This window comes from Mustela lutreola, chromosome 3, assembly GCF_030435805.1.
Source record: "Mustela lutreola isolate mMusLut2 chromosome 3, mMusLut2.pri, whole genome shotgun sequence".
NCBI classification, from domain to species: domain Eukaryota; kingdom Metazoa; phylum Chordata; class Mammalia; order Carnivora; family Mustelidae; genus Mustela; species Mustela lutreola.
Window position 1 is genome coordinate 36,282,635 of NC_081292.1, and position 16,775 is coordinate 36,299,409.

General features: G+C 39.6%; 1 protein-coding gene across 3 annotated transcripts in view; it reads left to right on the forward strand.

Annotated features, from left to right (window-relative positions):
• Nucleotides 1–317: 317 nt before the first annotated feature.
• The window catches only part of YWHAZ (tyrosine 3-monooxygenase/tryptophan 5-monooxygenase activation protein zeta), a 32,960-nt gene continuing 16,502 nt past the window's right edge, over nt 318–16,775 (forward strand). Inside the window, exons 1-2 of one of the 3 annotated variants that reach the window (XM_059165905.1) lie at nt 318–804; nt 3,758–4,062. In XM_059165905.1, coding sequence (XP_059021888.1) covers nt 3,769–4,062 — 294 coding nt within the window. In that variant the 5' untranslated portion in view covers nt 318–804; nt 3,758–3,768. Of the gene's footprint in view, nt 805–1,226; nt 1,249–1,414; nt 1,438–3,757; nt 4,063–16,775 lie in introns of those variants that run through there. The other 2 variants (XM_059165907.1, XM_059165906.1) reach the window with 2 other exon arrangements.

Below are 16,775 nucleotides of genomic sequence, written 5' to 3' on the forward strand. Positions count from 1 at the left end.
GGTGAGGCGGACTGGGGGTAGCGCGCCACACCGCCCCTCCTCGACCGTCTGACCGCGCCCTCCCCCGCCACCCCCAAAATCCTGATCACAATGCCAGAGCCGCGGAGCCACTCGCGTAATGCAGCCCCAGGACGGCCCAGGAGGCAGTTACCACCGCGAAGCACGGAGGGCGGGGCGGGTCAAGGCGCGGGGAGGGGGGTGGGGGGATGTGAAAGGTCCCGGATGTTGCTGAACCGGAGCCCCTTCTAGAGGGAGTGACTGGCGCAGGCGCAGGAGGGCCGCAGGGAAAGCTAAGGTGGGGGTGGGGAGGAATTTCTTAGCTGGTTTAGAGGAAGAGTGAGTCTGTAGAGGTTGCGGGGAATTCAAGAAGGCGAGGTAGGAAGGCACTGGTAGGAAGGAGAAAAAAAAAAAAAAGGGAAGGCGCTTCCTGCCCAGGCTCACTCTCCCAAGAGCAGAGAAGTTGGGAGCTGAGCGGGGTGGGGAGGAGCGTTGGTAGCGGGAGAAGTGGTACGCTCCTCCGCTCGCCCTCTAGCGCGGGCGGGCAGGACGCGCGCGCTAGGGAGCGGCGGTTGCACTGGGCCCCCAGAGCTGTGGGCACCAATCAACGGTTGCCATAGCAGCGTTTGACGTCATCGTGCGTGTGGTGCCCCTGCTGTCGGGGCTGGTGATTGGAGGAAACCCCGTGTCTGCGGAGCCGCTGTAGCCTGTGAGCAGCGAGATCTACGGACAGAGTCTCAGCCTAGCCGCTGCCGCCCGGAGACTGCTGAGCCCCCGTCCGTCCGCCGCCACCCACTCGGGACACAGGTAAGGGACCCGGCCGCCGCCACCTAGTCCCATTCCTTCCTTCCCCAGACCAACCTTCCAAAAGCCTAAGGGCCGTCCCCGCTCCACAGCCCCTCAGCCCCGCTCGCCCGGCGGTAGCGGCGCTGGGCTGAGGCGGAGTCTCCTCAGGCGGAGACGGGCGGCGGCTTTTCCGCTGGTTTCGGGCGGGCGGCTCGCGGCTGCCTAGGGCTACTTGCTTCCGGACCGATGTCTTGGCCCCGATAAGCGCCCCTTCCCAGCCCCCGTCCCCGGGCTGGAAAGGGCGCCCACACGCGAGATCCCCGGGGACCCGCCCGGTCGCCGGCTCCCGGGGGTGACCGAGGCTCCTCTGGGCGCGTTCGGTTCCCACCCGCGCCCCCTCCTCGTCGCCGCCCCGCTCCCGCCCGAGATAATGACTTGGCGACTGCGGGCATTGCAGTGGCGCAGGTGAGGCCGCCCCCTCCCCTCGCGGCCCTCCCCTCCCCCTGCTTCTCCCGCTCGCTGCTCCGCGCAGCCTCCGCGCCCCGCGCTGCGGCGACGGCACCCAGCCCTCCCCCACCCGGGCGGCGGCGCGTTAGCAGGGCCGGGCCTGGGGACCCGGCCGCGAGCCGAGGCCGTCCCGGAGGCGCCCGCCAGGTACTCTAGGGCGAGGCCTCGTTTCTGGCACGAGGGGGAGCCGGCTCTGGGGTGGGGCTGGCCTGGGACCTGGGGCCGAATTTCCTGGGTTCCTTGGCGGGGTGGGGGATGGGGCTCAGGTTTTTTTTTTTTTTTTTTCTTTCTTTCTTGTTTTTTTTTTCTTTTTTCCTCCCCCTCACCTCATGGTGAGTGGGGGGCTCCGAGTCCTGGTGGGGATAGAGAAGAGAATAGGGGAAGGCGGTGGACCGGCGTCTGGCTCGCCTGCCCGGTGGGCTTGAACGGGAGGGTCGGCTTTTTAGACGGTGTCCCCCTCACGCACGCGGCGGGTGAGGCTGAGCGTAACAGCCGGCGGTGGCCCAGCTCGCCTGGGTGTGGCTCTTGTCCCCTCCCCCACCTGCTGCAGCTGTCGGGTCCCTACAACCTAAATGAGCACCAGTGGTGTCCGGTGGCGGAGGAGACGCGGGTGGGAGAGTGGGGTGTGTCCGCCGCCCCGCGGGTCGTGGTTCCGCTTCTGCGGGCGGCGCTGGCGTCTCTGCCCCCGGGGCGGGGGAGCGGCTCCCCCCCCTTCCCCCGGCTCGGGCGGGGGCGCGCTGCTCCTCCCTCTTGCTCTGGTGGGGGGAATTAACACTCGGCAGTAGGTTGGGCTCCTTGACACAGATCCGCCATGACAAAGAGGGAGAATCGGGGACTTGGGCGGAGCCAAGTAGGGATGGTTGCGGATAGCGCGCATGCTAGGATTTGCACTTTAAAAGTCAAGGTCTGTGCTTGTTCGTTTCACCTCAGTCTGCGTCTCTCGTCGGCTAAGGGTTAAAATGGGTGCGGCGAGTCCTCTCCGCAATACAGAGGCGAGGCCTTGGAGTACTACTCTGTGAGAAATGCACTTCCCCTTGTACCCGAAGGGTTGGGAGAGAAACCTTTGTACTGGTGTTTTGATAATTTTTCGTTAGAAGCAGCATTAACCTGAGAGCGTTTTGAGTTCCTAAGGGAAAAATCAGTCATTTCAGGGGTGTGTGGGGGGAGGGTATGAGATCATAAATTTTAAATAGTTTTGCATTGACACGGTATACCTCACAAATAAGCTAGCTGATTACGTCTTTACCCTGTTCGATTTGGCTTTTTTTAAAAGTGTTGTGGGATTTCCCTAGGAAGTTAAAGGATGTGATACTGGAGAGTCAATAATTCTTAGACAGTGGCAGTGGCTCTTCCGTTCACCCTTTATTAGAGCACTTCAGACTGTATACTTACCTTTAAAATCACTTACTCTGTTGGATCAGTGTATGGCTTAGTATCTTTCTGTGCTGTTTTAGCACCATCCAGAAGGGTCTTTAAGGAAAAGCATAACGTTTAAATTAGAAAGGTCTAGGGAGCTTAAAAATGAAAGGATTAGGTGAGAAGTTAACGATAAAGGCAGCTTGAATGATAATTGAATTTTGACTGCTAGAAACAGTGTAATTCTATATTTAAATTGGAGCAATGACAGAAAACACTGATCACACGAGATGCATTTCATATCATACATTTTAGTGTTTGTGATGGTAAGTTGTAGGACTCGGTATGTGTTAAGCATGTATGCATATAACAAGATACAGGTAATGAGTCTTTAGGGTCTGTTAGCGATTGTGGGGGCTTGTTTTATATTCAGAATGCCTTAAATCAAGCTATTTGATCTATTCTCCCAGAAAATTGTCATGTTCAGCTGGCAAGTGTTGCAGAGATCAGTGGGTTTGGGGTGGGGGTAATACCAATAAAATTTAAACTTAAACACTTCTGACAAGAATAACAGGTATTATTAAAGTAAAAATACATGAATTACATTAAACTGACCTGAACCACATTAAACTGACCTGAATGATGATTCTGGAAGTATGGTAGAGGTTGTAATGTTGTTTGCCGACAGTGCTTTCTCAGTAAAACAAAACAAAAAAAAAATTACTTAGTTTTGGATCAGTTACGATATTGGAATTGAGATTTTGGCCAAGTAAGGTAAGGGTTGGAAAGCCTCATTACCAAATGTGCTTTGGCTTTATGTGAAACTAGAATCTTCTGGACAAAGATGGTGCAGTGCAATTTTAGTTTTGCTTCTCATTTGTTTTATATTAATGTATTTAAATTTGACTCCTGAATGTTGAGTATGCCCTCTTCCTCCTTTTCCCCCCACATTCTGGCCATCCTTTTGTGAGGCTGCAGTCCGTTCCTCATGCGAAGACGCTTCCATGGGCATTTAAGTTTGAGGTGTTAATATAACTTATTTACAAAAGGTATAATTTTGAGTATATTTATTTCGATGGAAAAATCTAAATGCTGCTTTTTTTCCCTGCAGAACATCCAGTCATGGATAAAAATGAGCTGGTGCAGAAGGCCAAACTGGCCGAGCAGGCTGAGCGATATGATGACATGGCAGCCTGCATGAAGTCTGTAACTGAGCAAGGAGCTGAATTATCCAATGAGGAGAGGAATCTTCTCTCAGTTGCTTATAAAAATGTTGTAGGAGCCCGTAGGTCATCTTGGAGGGTCGTCTCGAGTATTGAGCAAAAGACGGAAGGTGCTGAGAAAAAACAGCAGATGGCTCGAGAATACAGAGAGAAAATCGAGACCGAGCTAAGAGATATCTGCAATGATGTACTGGTGAGAATCATTCAGACTAGCTTCATTATAAAATAAGACTCCTATAATTAATGAATATCAAGTGTTACTTTCAACTTCTTTGGTTTTTCTTTTCCTTTAAAAAATTGAATGTTCTAAATTTTGAAATCTTCAGGGTGTCATTACTAAAAGGTATTAAACAGTTGTAGTTAAATTGGTATAAAATAACTGCAGTACTGATTATCAGTTCAGGTAGACTAAGAAAGACTGGTAGTGTATTTTGTACTAATTGGAAAACTATTACAATTTCAGTTGTGGTTAAGGTATTTATAGTAGTTATAGAGCTCATTTTCTTAAGCGTACATTTGGGGATTCAGGAATTTTAGGTACCTTGTTTTATGTAAGAAAAATGTAATAGGAGACTCATTATAGATATAATATTCTCCCTGGTTTAGCCACTTAACTATGCAGAAGACTATGGCTTCAGAGTTGCTTTTTGCCTCTTCCTGCATTAAATGTTAGAAGTTAACTTTGTACACAAAGATTATGAATGAATAACAAACTTGATTTTTCTAGGTTCAATCAGGCAGTATTTTAAGAAGTTAGTACCTACTGTGTTGAAGCCCTGCTTCTCTAAAAAGCTTAAAAGAACAGAACATTGCATTTTAGCTAATTGTAATCAATCTTCTTTAAATGATAGCTTTCTTATTTGGAAAAGTTTAAATCTCAGGATAAATTGGTAGGAGATCCAATCATTTAGCATGTAACATAGATACATTAATACTTTTCCTTTTTAATGATTCAGGAGTGATTTTACTAAATGATTACATGTAGGACTTCCAAGTTACATACATTGGGTCTCAGTATGGCAGTATTGAGTATCTCATTTTTTCTGGACAGGTTACTGATTCTGGGCCTCAGAGTAGAAATCCAGGTGTACACTTATTTGAAACTTGTTCATGGAAGGGCTACTTTAATGAGCAATATAGGATTATTTCTGATGTGGTTTTAGGGTTAGGGCTTTTGTTTAAGTTAGGCTGATAATAAGATTCCTTTACACAAGTTTTAATTACTAATGGGATAGCTTTAAGTCCTGAATTATCCTCAAATGAAAATTCCTTTAAGCTATGTTTTAAAGAAAAATTTTTTTTTATCTTTACATGGGCTTACAAAATCTTCTCTTGTAGTGTCTGTCTTGGGTGGGGTCTTGTGGTTTTTTTCTTTTTTTTTTTTTAACATGAATAGGAGTCATTTCTAAGGTGGGAAAGGATTTTCTGTGTCTTTATTAAGGCTAAATAACATGTTTATCTTGTGATTTGCTAAGGTAATAAGAATATTTAAAATTCAAAAAATATGTCTTTCTATAATAAAATGTGTTGGATTTTTCTCTCTTGCTCTCTTTATGGACTAATAACTGTGTACACATTACTGAATTTTGTTCACTCCGGTGTATTTTCTCCAATTATTACACCTGATAGGTCAGATAATTTTTATGTTGGTTTCAAAGAGTTGGTTGTTTTGAGTTACAATTTAAGACAAAAGCCAACTTTAGGAATAAAGGGGATGAGTAACATTTACTCTTTACTAACAAGCTTCTTTGCTATTCCAGGTAGGTATTTGCATGTTTTTCTTACACAAAATACAAAGACTGTAGCAGTTTTTATTTTGCTTCCATTTGATTTCCTTATCCAAAAAAAAAAATTTACTGCATAAAGTGAGTGGATGGTAATAACCAGGTAATCTCTAAATAGCTTCTTTGTTGATATGATTATTAAGGGGATTTGCTATTGGTGACTTCCCATGTTCTTCAGAATAGTACTGGCCTCTTGCTAAGTCTAAATGAAATTTCCACCTTGAGCGTATCTATAAATGAGGTTAATTCCTTTGCCATACCAAAGCCAAACAGATTTTTGCTTCCAGCCTTGGTCTTTTAGTGATCTAAAAGCTAATCTTTTAGTTCTGCTCTGTTAGTGATCTTTGCGTAGTTCATGCTTTCTTACATAAAGTATCTACTCGAGTATTTACTGAATAAAAGAACAAAAAGTCTTCTTTTGGAAAAGAGGATAATAGAACTGGTCCAGCAGCACTGCTAATTTTCTAAGGCCTTTTCTGTTTCATCTTGGGAAAACTCGGTATTTACAGATACTGTGGTTTTTCAAGAAGACCTATCATCTTTTTTCAAACAGGTCCTGTTGATTCTGGAAAAATATCACATAAAATCCCCTTTCCCCCTTTGAGTAAAATGGAAGAATAAAATACAGCAGAACAGATATTTCTCCTAGAGAAAAATCTTTTTGATGTACTTGATGATTAGTGAAAGTCTGCCTTAATAATATTTTAAGGTCTTACATGGTTAAAAGAAAGAAAAATACAATTTTTAGTATAGTTTTTTCCTAAGCTTTGATATCCCCCCGCTGGCCATTTGAGAAAAATAAGGAGGTAGTCCCTTTTCGGAATTAAAGTTACTGATCAATTGCATCAGTGATGAACCAGACTTAAGTATTCTGTTAAGTTTTTGAGCATCTGTATCGTACTGGCCAAAGACCTCTTTCCATAAAAAGGAGCTCAGTTTTTCTGAAGAGCTCTTTAGTCTTTTATTAAGTGGTTACTCCCATTCTGGTTATAAGCATTTATCAAGTGTTTAATTAATATCATTTACTAAACAGAGAAAGGGTAGTCATGTTACTTTGTGCAAGGGTTATAGAACATTACTGTGGGAAATGGTCATAGGCATTCACAACATGGACTTCTCTTTTTGCAAGAGAACTTGGTTCTTCCTTATGTTGTTAATTTGAAGTTTGCCATATGTGAACCAAAATCTCTCTTGGTAGTGGGGTGGGGACTAAACAGTAGTGATCTCTGCTACTTCCTCTGCATAAATAGACAAGAAGCAGCCAAAAACTGGATAGTTTTGTCTTGAATGTGAAATGACAAAATGCATACTAGAAAACCCAGTTCCAGCTTAAAGAAGAATGTAGTGGTGTAAAATGAACACCACGTTCTGAGTCAGACCAACTTTTACCATTTAATAATTGCAAGGCCTAAGGAAATTCTTCAGTTCTCCGAGAAAACTGAGTTCACTTAAAGGACAGTAATGTCTACCCCCATAGGATTGTTACGGAGAATGAAAATGAGGAGTCTCTTAACTCAAGTTCCGGAATGGGATTTAAAAGGTCTAGGAAGCCTTAAAAACTATTTTTGTGGGGCAGAGGGTCCATACTGACTAGTGAATTTTCCATAGTGTCATTAAAAAATCTGAAAGGCACTGGTATAAGGCAAAAAACAGCTTACAAGAGGTGAAGCAGTAAAATCTTGTATCTAGCATCTAACAGTTGGGAGCAGTAGTTGAGTAATCGTAGTAATACTTAGTTAACCTGAGTCCCATTTTATATGCTTCTCTACATTTTTATTTGCCCAAGGCAGTTTTAAGGTGTGGTTGCTGGACACTACTTTTATCTGTAGCCTACAGAACTGCTGTTAAACAGGAACAAGCTAGGAAACCAGGTAGCTTTGGGTGCTTTGCTGGTCTGAATATATTACGTGCCTTGGGCTTTAAAAACTGCTATATGGATTGTAAGCTGACAGTCACTAGATAGTTTATTTATTGGAATTGGGTTTCTCAAAAGAATTCTACAGTGTTATGACTACTTAATATATTTACAGGTTTTTGTCAAATGGATTTTGGTATGTTTGAAAATACAAAGTCCTTTTGTTGCTTAGTAGATACCTCCATTCTTCCAGGGAGGAATACATTGGACAGAGTCTTTTTGATAATAAAATTCATTATTTTTGAGGAGTTGTCATGATAAGCAGTAAATATTGCACCTGGTGAGCAACTTCATACAGTTAGAAAGTCTAAAGTGGAAATGAAAGGAAATAGAGGAATGAAAATAGAAAGATAGGTGTTTGCTCTTTGGTGGGAAGGGGGAAAATAACCAACAACTGAAGAGCAACAGGCTACCCTATCCGTTTTCAGTATAGCAGTACTTCACTAAGAATCTCTTTCTGCCTGTTACAGTAAGAGATACAGATGATAGGAGATGTTTAGTTTTAGTGATGAGCTGTGATGGTGATGATGAAAATGGGATTAATGTGTTAAAAGTGAACTAAGAGGAAAAGTTGAAAGGATTTGAAATTAGAATTAGAGTGAAAAACCTGAGTTAAAATCTCAAGAATAGGAAGTACAGACACATAAAAAATGATTCAACTCCTAATCTACCTGAGAAAAAGAAAGAAATTGTATGTGGCCCCCCCAGAGGCATTTTGAATTAGAAAGGTGGAAAATAAGCCACTGTTGAGTTATAGTAGCTCACCAAGAGTAATTTTGCTTTTCATTTTTTTCTTTTAAGAGCACTCAACTTTACTAGTAAAGAAATCCTAGTGGTAACACCTCAATAGTGGTACAATAGAAGCATCTTAATTGGCTAATTGAAAAGTAGTTTTTATATGATCATACTTGTTTTAAATATTTGCTTTAAATTTTTAAAAAAAATTCATGTATATGTTCATTTGTCCATTTCTAATGTGAGACCAAGTCTTTGCAAATAATTGGCTTAACTACCCTTATCAATGTATCCTTTACAAAATACAGCTTGAGTCTGCATAGTAGAGTGAGAGCTTAAATGTGTGGTATGCATCTGCTTCAGAATCCTTCTAGAAATGTGTAATTTTTTTCTTTTCATTGTTCAACCCAAGCTGTTTTTCTGTATGTAACTCCCTTTAAAAACTGGTTGCTCCTTAGTTCTTCCAAAGCACTCCATTTAGTTTTTATAGTAACATATCTTTTCACCCTTGTATATTCTAACATTTAACATAATACTTTAAGTAATTAGAGCAGTATAGTGGCATGGTTTGGGAAATAAATATCGGACTCTTAATCAGGTATCTTAATAAATAATCAGTAACTGCTATTAGAAGCTGAGGAGGATTCCAGAGAGTAGCTGAAAATTGTATCCTCAAGCATTTAGTCTAAGTCATGGGTATTGTTGAGTTTGCTTACCTAGGAGTGAAGAATATGATGTAATCCAGGTTATCAATTAAGTGAAATTTGGTTAATCTTGCATCTTAAGGGTTTTGTAGAAGAGTTGTGGCATTCCAGATCATTCTGTTTGAACTTTGGCAGGGGGGATTGCTTTCCGTAAAAGGTTTTTTCTCAGTAATTTTCGCAAGAGATGGGACTAGGAGAGCTGGGTACTGGCTAGATTATACTATACTGTTTACATACCTTGTATAATGGTATAGAAGCTAAGGAGTGGGGGACTTCAGAGGCCATGGAAAAACTTCAGGCCCTGGAAGGTGACACCAAATTTTGCCTCTTAGAAGGTGATTGGTAGACATGCAAAAAGAGTTGTTTTTATAAAGAAAATATGCTTTTAGAATTTTAAAAATTTTTTAAAGATTCGATCTGGCTCTTTGGACTCATTTTCTTTTACTAATATCAGAATAGATTCTCAGTGCCTGTATAATAGATATATATATTAATCATTGTTTATTTACTAATCTTGTTTTTTTTACTTGGGGCTTAACCTATGAAGGACTTGGGGTTTTCCCCCCATTAATATATAGTATCTTCATATCTGGTGAGTGGTTCTAGCATATAAAGGGAGCCCAGTATATGACATAGTAATGGGTTATATTATAATATTGAGTTAAATGTTACTGGGCTATTGAGATTCATTTGACTATACATTTTTGATCCTAAAGTAAGTAAGTTGGCACATTCATAGTGAAGAATGCGCATGGATATGAGAAATTCTCTTCTAAAAGTTAAAATTAAAGATGTTCTAATGTTAGCCACATTAAAAAAAAACCAAAAAAAACCTTGTCTATTGAAATTACAATAGATTAGAATTTTTTCCCCCTAGAATTACTAAGGTCCCTGTTGTGATTTCATCCTGGTTCTTGTACTTTCTTTGGTATGACAGTTTTACATTGAGAATGAACAATGCACTTTAGGGGATTTAGAATTGCTGTAAGTTTCAGTATGCCAAAAGCCAGAGTTCATCTTTCTTTTGAAGTTCCCTCTCCTTTCTGTCGACTTAATTTTGGTAGTTCTGTGCTGCATACAGCTCTTAATTATTTCTGTAAAGCACGGATTCCCTTGTCCTTCTGTGCGATCTTTGCAAGAATCCCATATATAGAGCCTTTCGCTGTAGTTTGGTCTTACCGCTGTCCTTGAGACAAGCAACTGCTAATTCCCATCTTTATGGCCTGAGGGTTTCTGCTTCATTACTCTGATTTAGAATTTACTTTAATTTTGTTCATTTCCCCCCCCTCCCCACCCCAGCTTCAGGGGATTGATTCCATCTCATCATCCTCCTTGAAAACAGAAGGGAACTTTGATGTTTGTGGTATTTAATTTGATATTAAGCATATATATATATTTTTTTTAGGTAGCACAGATTTTAATTTGGCTTGGGAGGAATGGAGTGTTTAGCCACTATATTGCAGCAGTTTCCATGGTATTAGCACATTTCTGTGCAACGGGTCATTCTTAATTTGTTCTTTCTGAATCAGAAACGTGTATCTGCAAAAATGTAGTACCGGTTGTCATTTGTCATTGATTTAGTTTTGCATTTAATGTGACATAAGTAGTAACGTGTTATAGAATAGTCTTTTTTTTTTTTTTAATTCATGTATTTGACAAGAGAGGATACAAGCAAAGGGAGCTGCAGACAGAGAGAGAGGGAGAAGCAGACTCCCTGCAGCAGGGAGCCTGATACAAGGGGCTCATTCCCAGGACCCTGGGATCATGATCTGAGCCAGATGCAGTTGTTTAACCAACTGAACCACTCAGGCGTTCTATAGAATAGTCTTATATCTTGCCACAGTTCATTTTTGTTTTCTGTTGGCTTATTTATTTATTGCTACAGTTTGTCTCCTGAGGCAACAGAAGCATGGATATATAGCTGATTGGGTATCAGTATGATCCTATGATATGGACATGCACATTTGTTTACACTCGAATAAATTATACTAAAAGGTTTCAGCATATAAACTTCTGCGACTCAGTTTTGATAGTATTTGTTGTGAGCATTTTTCCCTTCTCCTCCCAAATAAAAATACGCTTGCAGTGGTGTTAGCCACAGGTACGATGGCAAGGTAAGACTGTAAGGACAGTCTGTCAGATGTTAATATGTAGAGTTGAATAGACCAAAAATAAGACTTTGTTCAGTGGTTTGACACTGAACATGCCTGTTCATTTCTTTTAAATGTAGGAAAGACCCTATTGCATTTAGTTTGCAAAGAGTACTCAATTTTGTTTTATTGGGATTTCATTTACTTGAATTGTTTAAGTGGCTAAAAATGATTTTTATTGGAGGTTAATTCCTATCTTAGAAAACAAGTTTTGGGATCTAAGAGGATTTTTGTTTGTTTGTTTAAATTAGCAGTATTACCAAGGAACCTACTCTGAGTTGAGTGGGTTTCATCTTAATGGATTAATTACAAATGCTTTTCTGAGAAAAACCTACTTGTTGATCCAAGACTCATGAACTGTCTGCTTATAACTTTTTTGCTTCTTTAAACATATAATAAACACGATTGCCCAGAGTTTAGGGAGGACATAGACCTAAAATTGGACCACATTTTAACATTTAACCCAGAGACATTTGGTGAAATCCTACCCCAAATGATTTATTTGTAAAATGTGACTCTGTGAAATTGACAGTTGAGGGCAGTATTACATACAGGCAGGCTGTAGTATACTTAGAACAAATTCTCAATTCAGTAATTTGAGTATTTTACTACTGTGTTTGGAAAAATATTCAGAAATAGGACTTCCTGAAGTGATCCTGTTCTTTGTTATGAGTAATGAATTTTCCCTCCAGTTTCCCCTTTGGTTGCTTTCATCTGATAGAGGGTCTTGTCATCCAATTTGTAAGATCACAGGGATAAGACTTAAAGAATAATCTTGTGTAATTTTTCTAAAAATAAAGGAAGCTAAAGTGTGTACTACCTTTAAAGGGATGATAGAATCTAAATCTAGCACAGGCAATGTAAACTTTTGGGGTTTGAAATTTTTATTCATTTTATGACTTGGGGCAAGTTATTCCATCTCTGTGACTGTTTCCACATCTTCAGAATGGGAATGATGATAGTATCTACCTCAAGGATGTTTTTTGTTTTTGTTTTTAAAGATTTTATTTATTTATTTATTTGACAGAGATCACAAGTAGGCAGGGGGTGGGTGGCAGGCTCCCTGCTGAGCAGAGAGCCCAGTGTGGGGCTCAGTCCCAGGACTGCAAGATCATGACCTGAGCCAAAGGCAGAGGCTTAACCACTGAGCCACCCAGGTGTCCCTACCTCAAGGACATTTTGAGAATTATTGAGTTAATACACACCCATGGTGATAATAAATAGCAAATATACGGCTTACCTTTTTTTGTACCTGATAATTGTTTCATTGTGGTTTGATTTATTAATTTTGAGGTTAAACATAAGACTTAATTAACTGCTTAAATTCCTTTTATTAATATTTATTTCATAAGCTCCCTGTGCTTTTGAAAAAGAAATATATGTGATATGTAATATACATGTATAGAAATAAAAGAAATACATATTCAGTAAAAATTTTAATAAAAGCCCCTGCTCTTAAAAGAATCTTGATAACTTAGGGAAGTGGTCACATACACAAATAATGTAACAAAGACTTCAAGTTTGGTTGACTATAAAAGAGCTGGTCTTAAGCTTTTTTTTAAAAAGCAACTGATAAAATCTAGTCCTACTAGGAAGTTTATAATCCTAGACAGTGTGCATATGCACATTAAGAAACACTAAAAATGATGTGTTTTAAGCAAAAAGTGTTTTGTGGTGGAAATACTGAAAATGGGGCCTTGGTTGGTGGTCAGCCCAGATCAAGGTTGATGCCAACTATAAAAAGGGTTGTGTGTCAGGGAAGGAGGAGGAAAGCCCCTGAGAATGGTAGAAAAATTTTAACAGTTGTTCTTTGGTACTCTATATATTCTTTTTGATACTTCTACAATTTACCATTTTATCATTAGGAGCTACATTTTGAATGTGAGGTAAAATATAGATTACCCTGGGATTATTTTGCTTAGTATTAAGGATCCAAAGGTAGACAGTTCTCTGAACCTGATTTAATTTATCAGTTTTTCATCCCACTTACTGTGAGTCCTTTCACCCAGTTGTTTTTTCTAAAGACATACATACAAAATGTTTTAGAACAACAGGCCTTTTTTTTTTTTAAGATTTTTATTTATTTGACAGATCACAAATAGGCAGAGGCAGGCAGAGAGAGAGGAAGAAGCAGGCTCCCCACTGATCAGAGAGCCCAATGCGGGACTGGACCCCAGGACCCGAGACAACGTCAGAGGCTTTAACCCACTGAGCCACCCAGGTGCCCCCAAAAAAAGGCTTTTTATCAGCATTAAGTTTTCTGCAGATACCTTTTGATTCATTTTAGGGAAAATTTAAGGAGCAGCTACTATAGCTTTCAACAGGAATTAGGATGAATATTTAAGGCTTACTTTAACATTCCTTAACACCAGGGTTAATATATCTTGGTTTTCTCAAATTCGGTGATTTTTTTTAGAAACTGAATGGTGAAGATTGCCATTTATTTATTAATGGAAAATGCATTCAGCTAAGTGGTTACACACCTTTGTGATCCCATCCTTGAAGTTAAGCGGCTCTGTCTTTTCCTAGATGACCATATTCATAGGACACCTAAAATTTTACTCTTGTAGGCCAACATTTCATAGAAGGATGAGTTTAAGTCAAAATGTCTGCAAATTAATTTTTGGCAGTGGCCTGATTCATTAGCATTTCTGGTGGAGCATTTTTCTCATTGGTTGTTTGGAAGCAACTGCGGTTGAAAGAGGCCATTCCAGCCACAAGGGGGAGCAAGAGACTAATTTCCAAGTTGGTGGGCCCCAAATGCAACAAAAAGCCTGCTTGCTTTTTAGAATTTTAGATGTAGGAATGATAAAAGGCTCAGTGGCTCTGCAGAATAAAGTGAAAATTCTGGTAAAATTCTTTGCACAAGGAAATTGTGCAAGATTAGAAATTCGAACTTAAACGATGTGCTTAAAATTGGAATTAAATTTCTTATTGAGGGTGTTATTAAAAATGACTTTAGGATGTTATGAGTTTTGTAATTAATAAATAAATTGGAAGTTGAGCTTTATAGAATCACTGAATTTTAGACTTGAAGCTGCGTCCATTCTAGATTTTTTATTTTTGCAGGTGAGGAACTGAAGCTCAGAGGTTCAGTGACTTACATTAGGTCATACCGTAAACATAGTATTTAGTCTTTTCCTGTATTACCTTAGTTGTAGATTGAGACATGTTTACTCTGGGTAAATGCGTAAGGTTTTAGGAGGGATTGAGGATTGTGCGAATAACTGGATAAAATTAACAACTTCAATTTCACTAAAAACAATGGCTTCAGTTTTAGGCTGTTATTTTAGTATTCTGTACCTAAATGAAAGTAATGAGAATCTCATTTGTGAAAGCCTTTGTGCCTCAGCTTCCTGCCCCCTTTTTTTCTTTTAACCACTGGCATTTTTCATGCATAATTTGTATGAAGTAGAATATCTGTATCCTAACCTCTCTCTATTCGTTTTCATGGAAGAGGGCCATGGTAGTACAGTCTAAAACAGGAATGGGTTATGGAAGCTTGATCTTTCCCATTCACATATTTGGTGAGGTTAAGTCAAAGGAGACATCCTCTAGGTATATTTTCAAATTGCAGTCTATAAATGTCTCACTTAGGGGTTCTTTTGCTTTCATATTCAGGGGCTATTTACTATTTGCTAAAGACATTTTATGTATATTTATTTTAATAGAAATTAAATTTAGCATTATTAGGAGAATACTTTTTAAGAAAAAGTGGGAGCCTGCTTTCTTTTTTTTTAAATTTTTTTATTTTTTATAAACATATATTTTTATCCCCAGGGGTACAGGTCTGTGAATCACCAGGTTTACACACTTCACAGCACTCACCAAATCACATGCCCTCCCCAATGTCCATAATCCCAACCCCTTCTCCCAAACCCCCTCCCCCCGGCAACCCTCAGTTTGTTTTGTGAGATTAAGAGTCACTTATGGTTTGTCTCCCTCCCAATCCCATCTTGTTTCATTTATTCTTCTTCTACCCACTTAAGCCTCCATGTTGCATCACCACTTCCTCATATCAGGGAGATCATATGATAGTTGTCTTTCTCTGCTTGACTTATTTCGCTAAGGGGAGCCTGCTTTCTATCCCTCATATTTTTGTTTACAGATGTATCAGCACTTGTTTTCTCCTAAATACAACTTTTTACCAATCCAGTAAGGAAGTTTGAAAAACACAGTTTAGCAAAAAAGGATATAAAGGTGGAGAACAAACTCACTGGTATTGTCATGTTTTAAAAGTAGTCACTCTTAGAAAGAATTTTTTTAACTTATTTTTATATAATATTAAATAACCAAAAGGAAAAATAACTTTTTTTTAACCTGTGTTAGTTAAATTCTTTCTAACCAGTTACCCTATTTTGAACTTTCGATTTTGAAATAATTCCAAACTTAGGGAAAAAATATATACCCTTTACCTGACTCCCTAAATATTAGCATGTCCTATATAACCACAGTATAATTGTCAAAATTAGCATTTTGTAAAATAACTGATGAAATAAACTCTATAACCTATACAGTTTATTCACAGGCAATACCACTTATAACCTCCTGGTTCACTGTACTGGTGGTCTTAATTTTGTTGACTGTCCCTCAGTTTGGATTTCTCTGGTGAGTTCTTATAATTCAGATTGTGCATTTGAGGAAGAATTCCATTTCCTAGAAGTGATGTCCTCTAGGAGATATATGATACTGTCCTGTATCTAGATAGGATACTAATTTAAACCACTGAGGACTTGTAGAAATCAGTTGAGTTTTTTAAAGATATATGCCCTGTTGTATGATTGTTCTGTCAAAGGTTATGAACTGAATGTATTTTGCCAAAGTACTTTCTGAATGGATTATGTCATTTTCTGATGGATTCTTCTTTGAAGAGGGGAAGATGTCTCTGTTCTATCACTTGTAATTTTACTTTGAAATACATAGTTCATTAGCTAGCTGGCTTCATGTATTCTAATTGGCAAGCCCAGATCACAGCACATAGGCCAGTGATTTAATTGAAGTTGCATAGTCCCTGTTCTTTAGGGCTGAATAAATGTATAAATACTTGATAACGGGTGTTCGTTGATTTTTAGAGCTTAGTCTAAGGACCCTTTGTCTATAAATTCTGATTGTCATTTAGGAAAGAAAGAAAGAAAAAGTAAACTTGAATTTAAAGAAAAACTAAGGAATAGCGGTGGGATAGGAAGTGCATTAGAGAAGTTTCCCTGGAATAAAATTTGGTTTTGAAATTAATGTTGGAGTGAAAAGCAGGAAGACTTTCTCTCTGGATTTTTGTCCCTCTTAGTGTCCTTCAGGGTTATCACATAGAACCCTGGAGCTTATCCAGGGGTCCTGCAAGCATATTAGGATATATATGTACCTAGCCTGCCCCTTGGCTGCTATTTCTGGATATAGTTGGCCCTTGAATGATGTGGGGGTTGAGGTGCAGACCACCCCCAATGCAGTTAAAAATTGGGTAACTCCCCAAAAACTTAACAGCCTGCTGTTGATTGGAAGCTTGACCAGTAACATAAACAGTCTTTTAACACATGTTTAGTATGCTATATGTTTTGTACAATGTATTCTTAAACTAGAAAAAATACAGTGTTATTAAGAAAATCATAAGAAAGAGAAACATG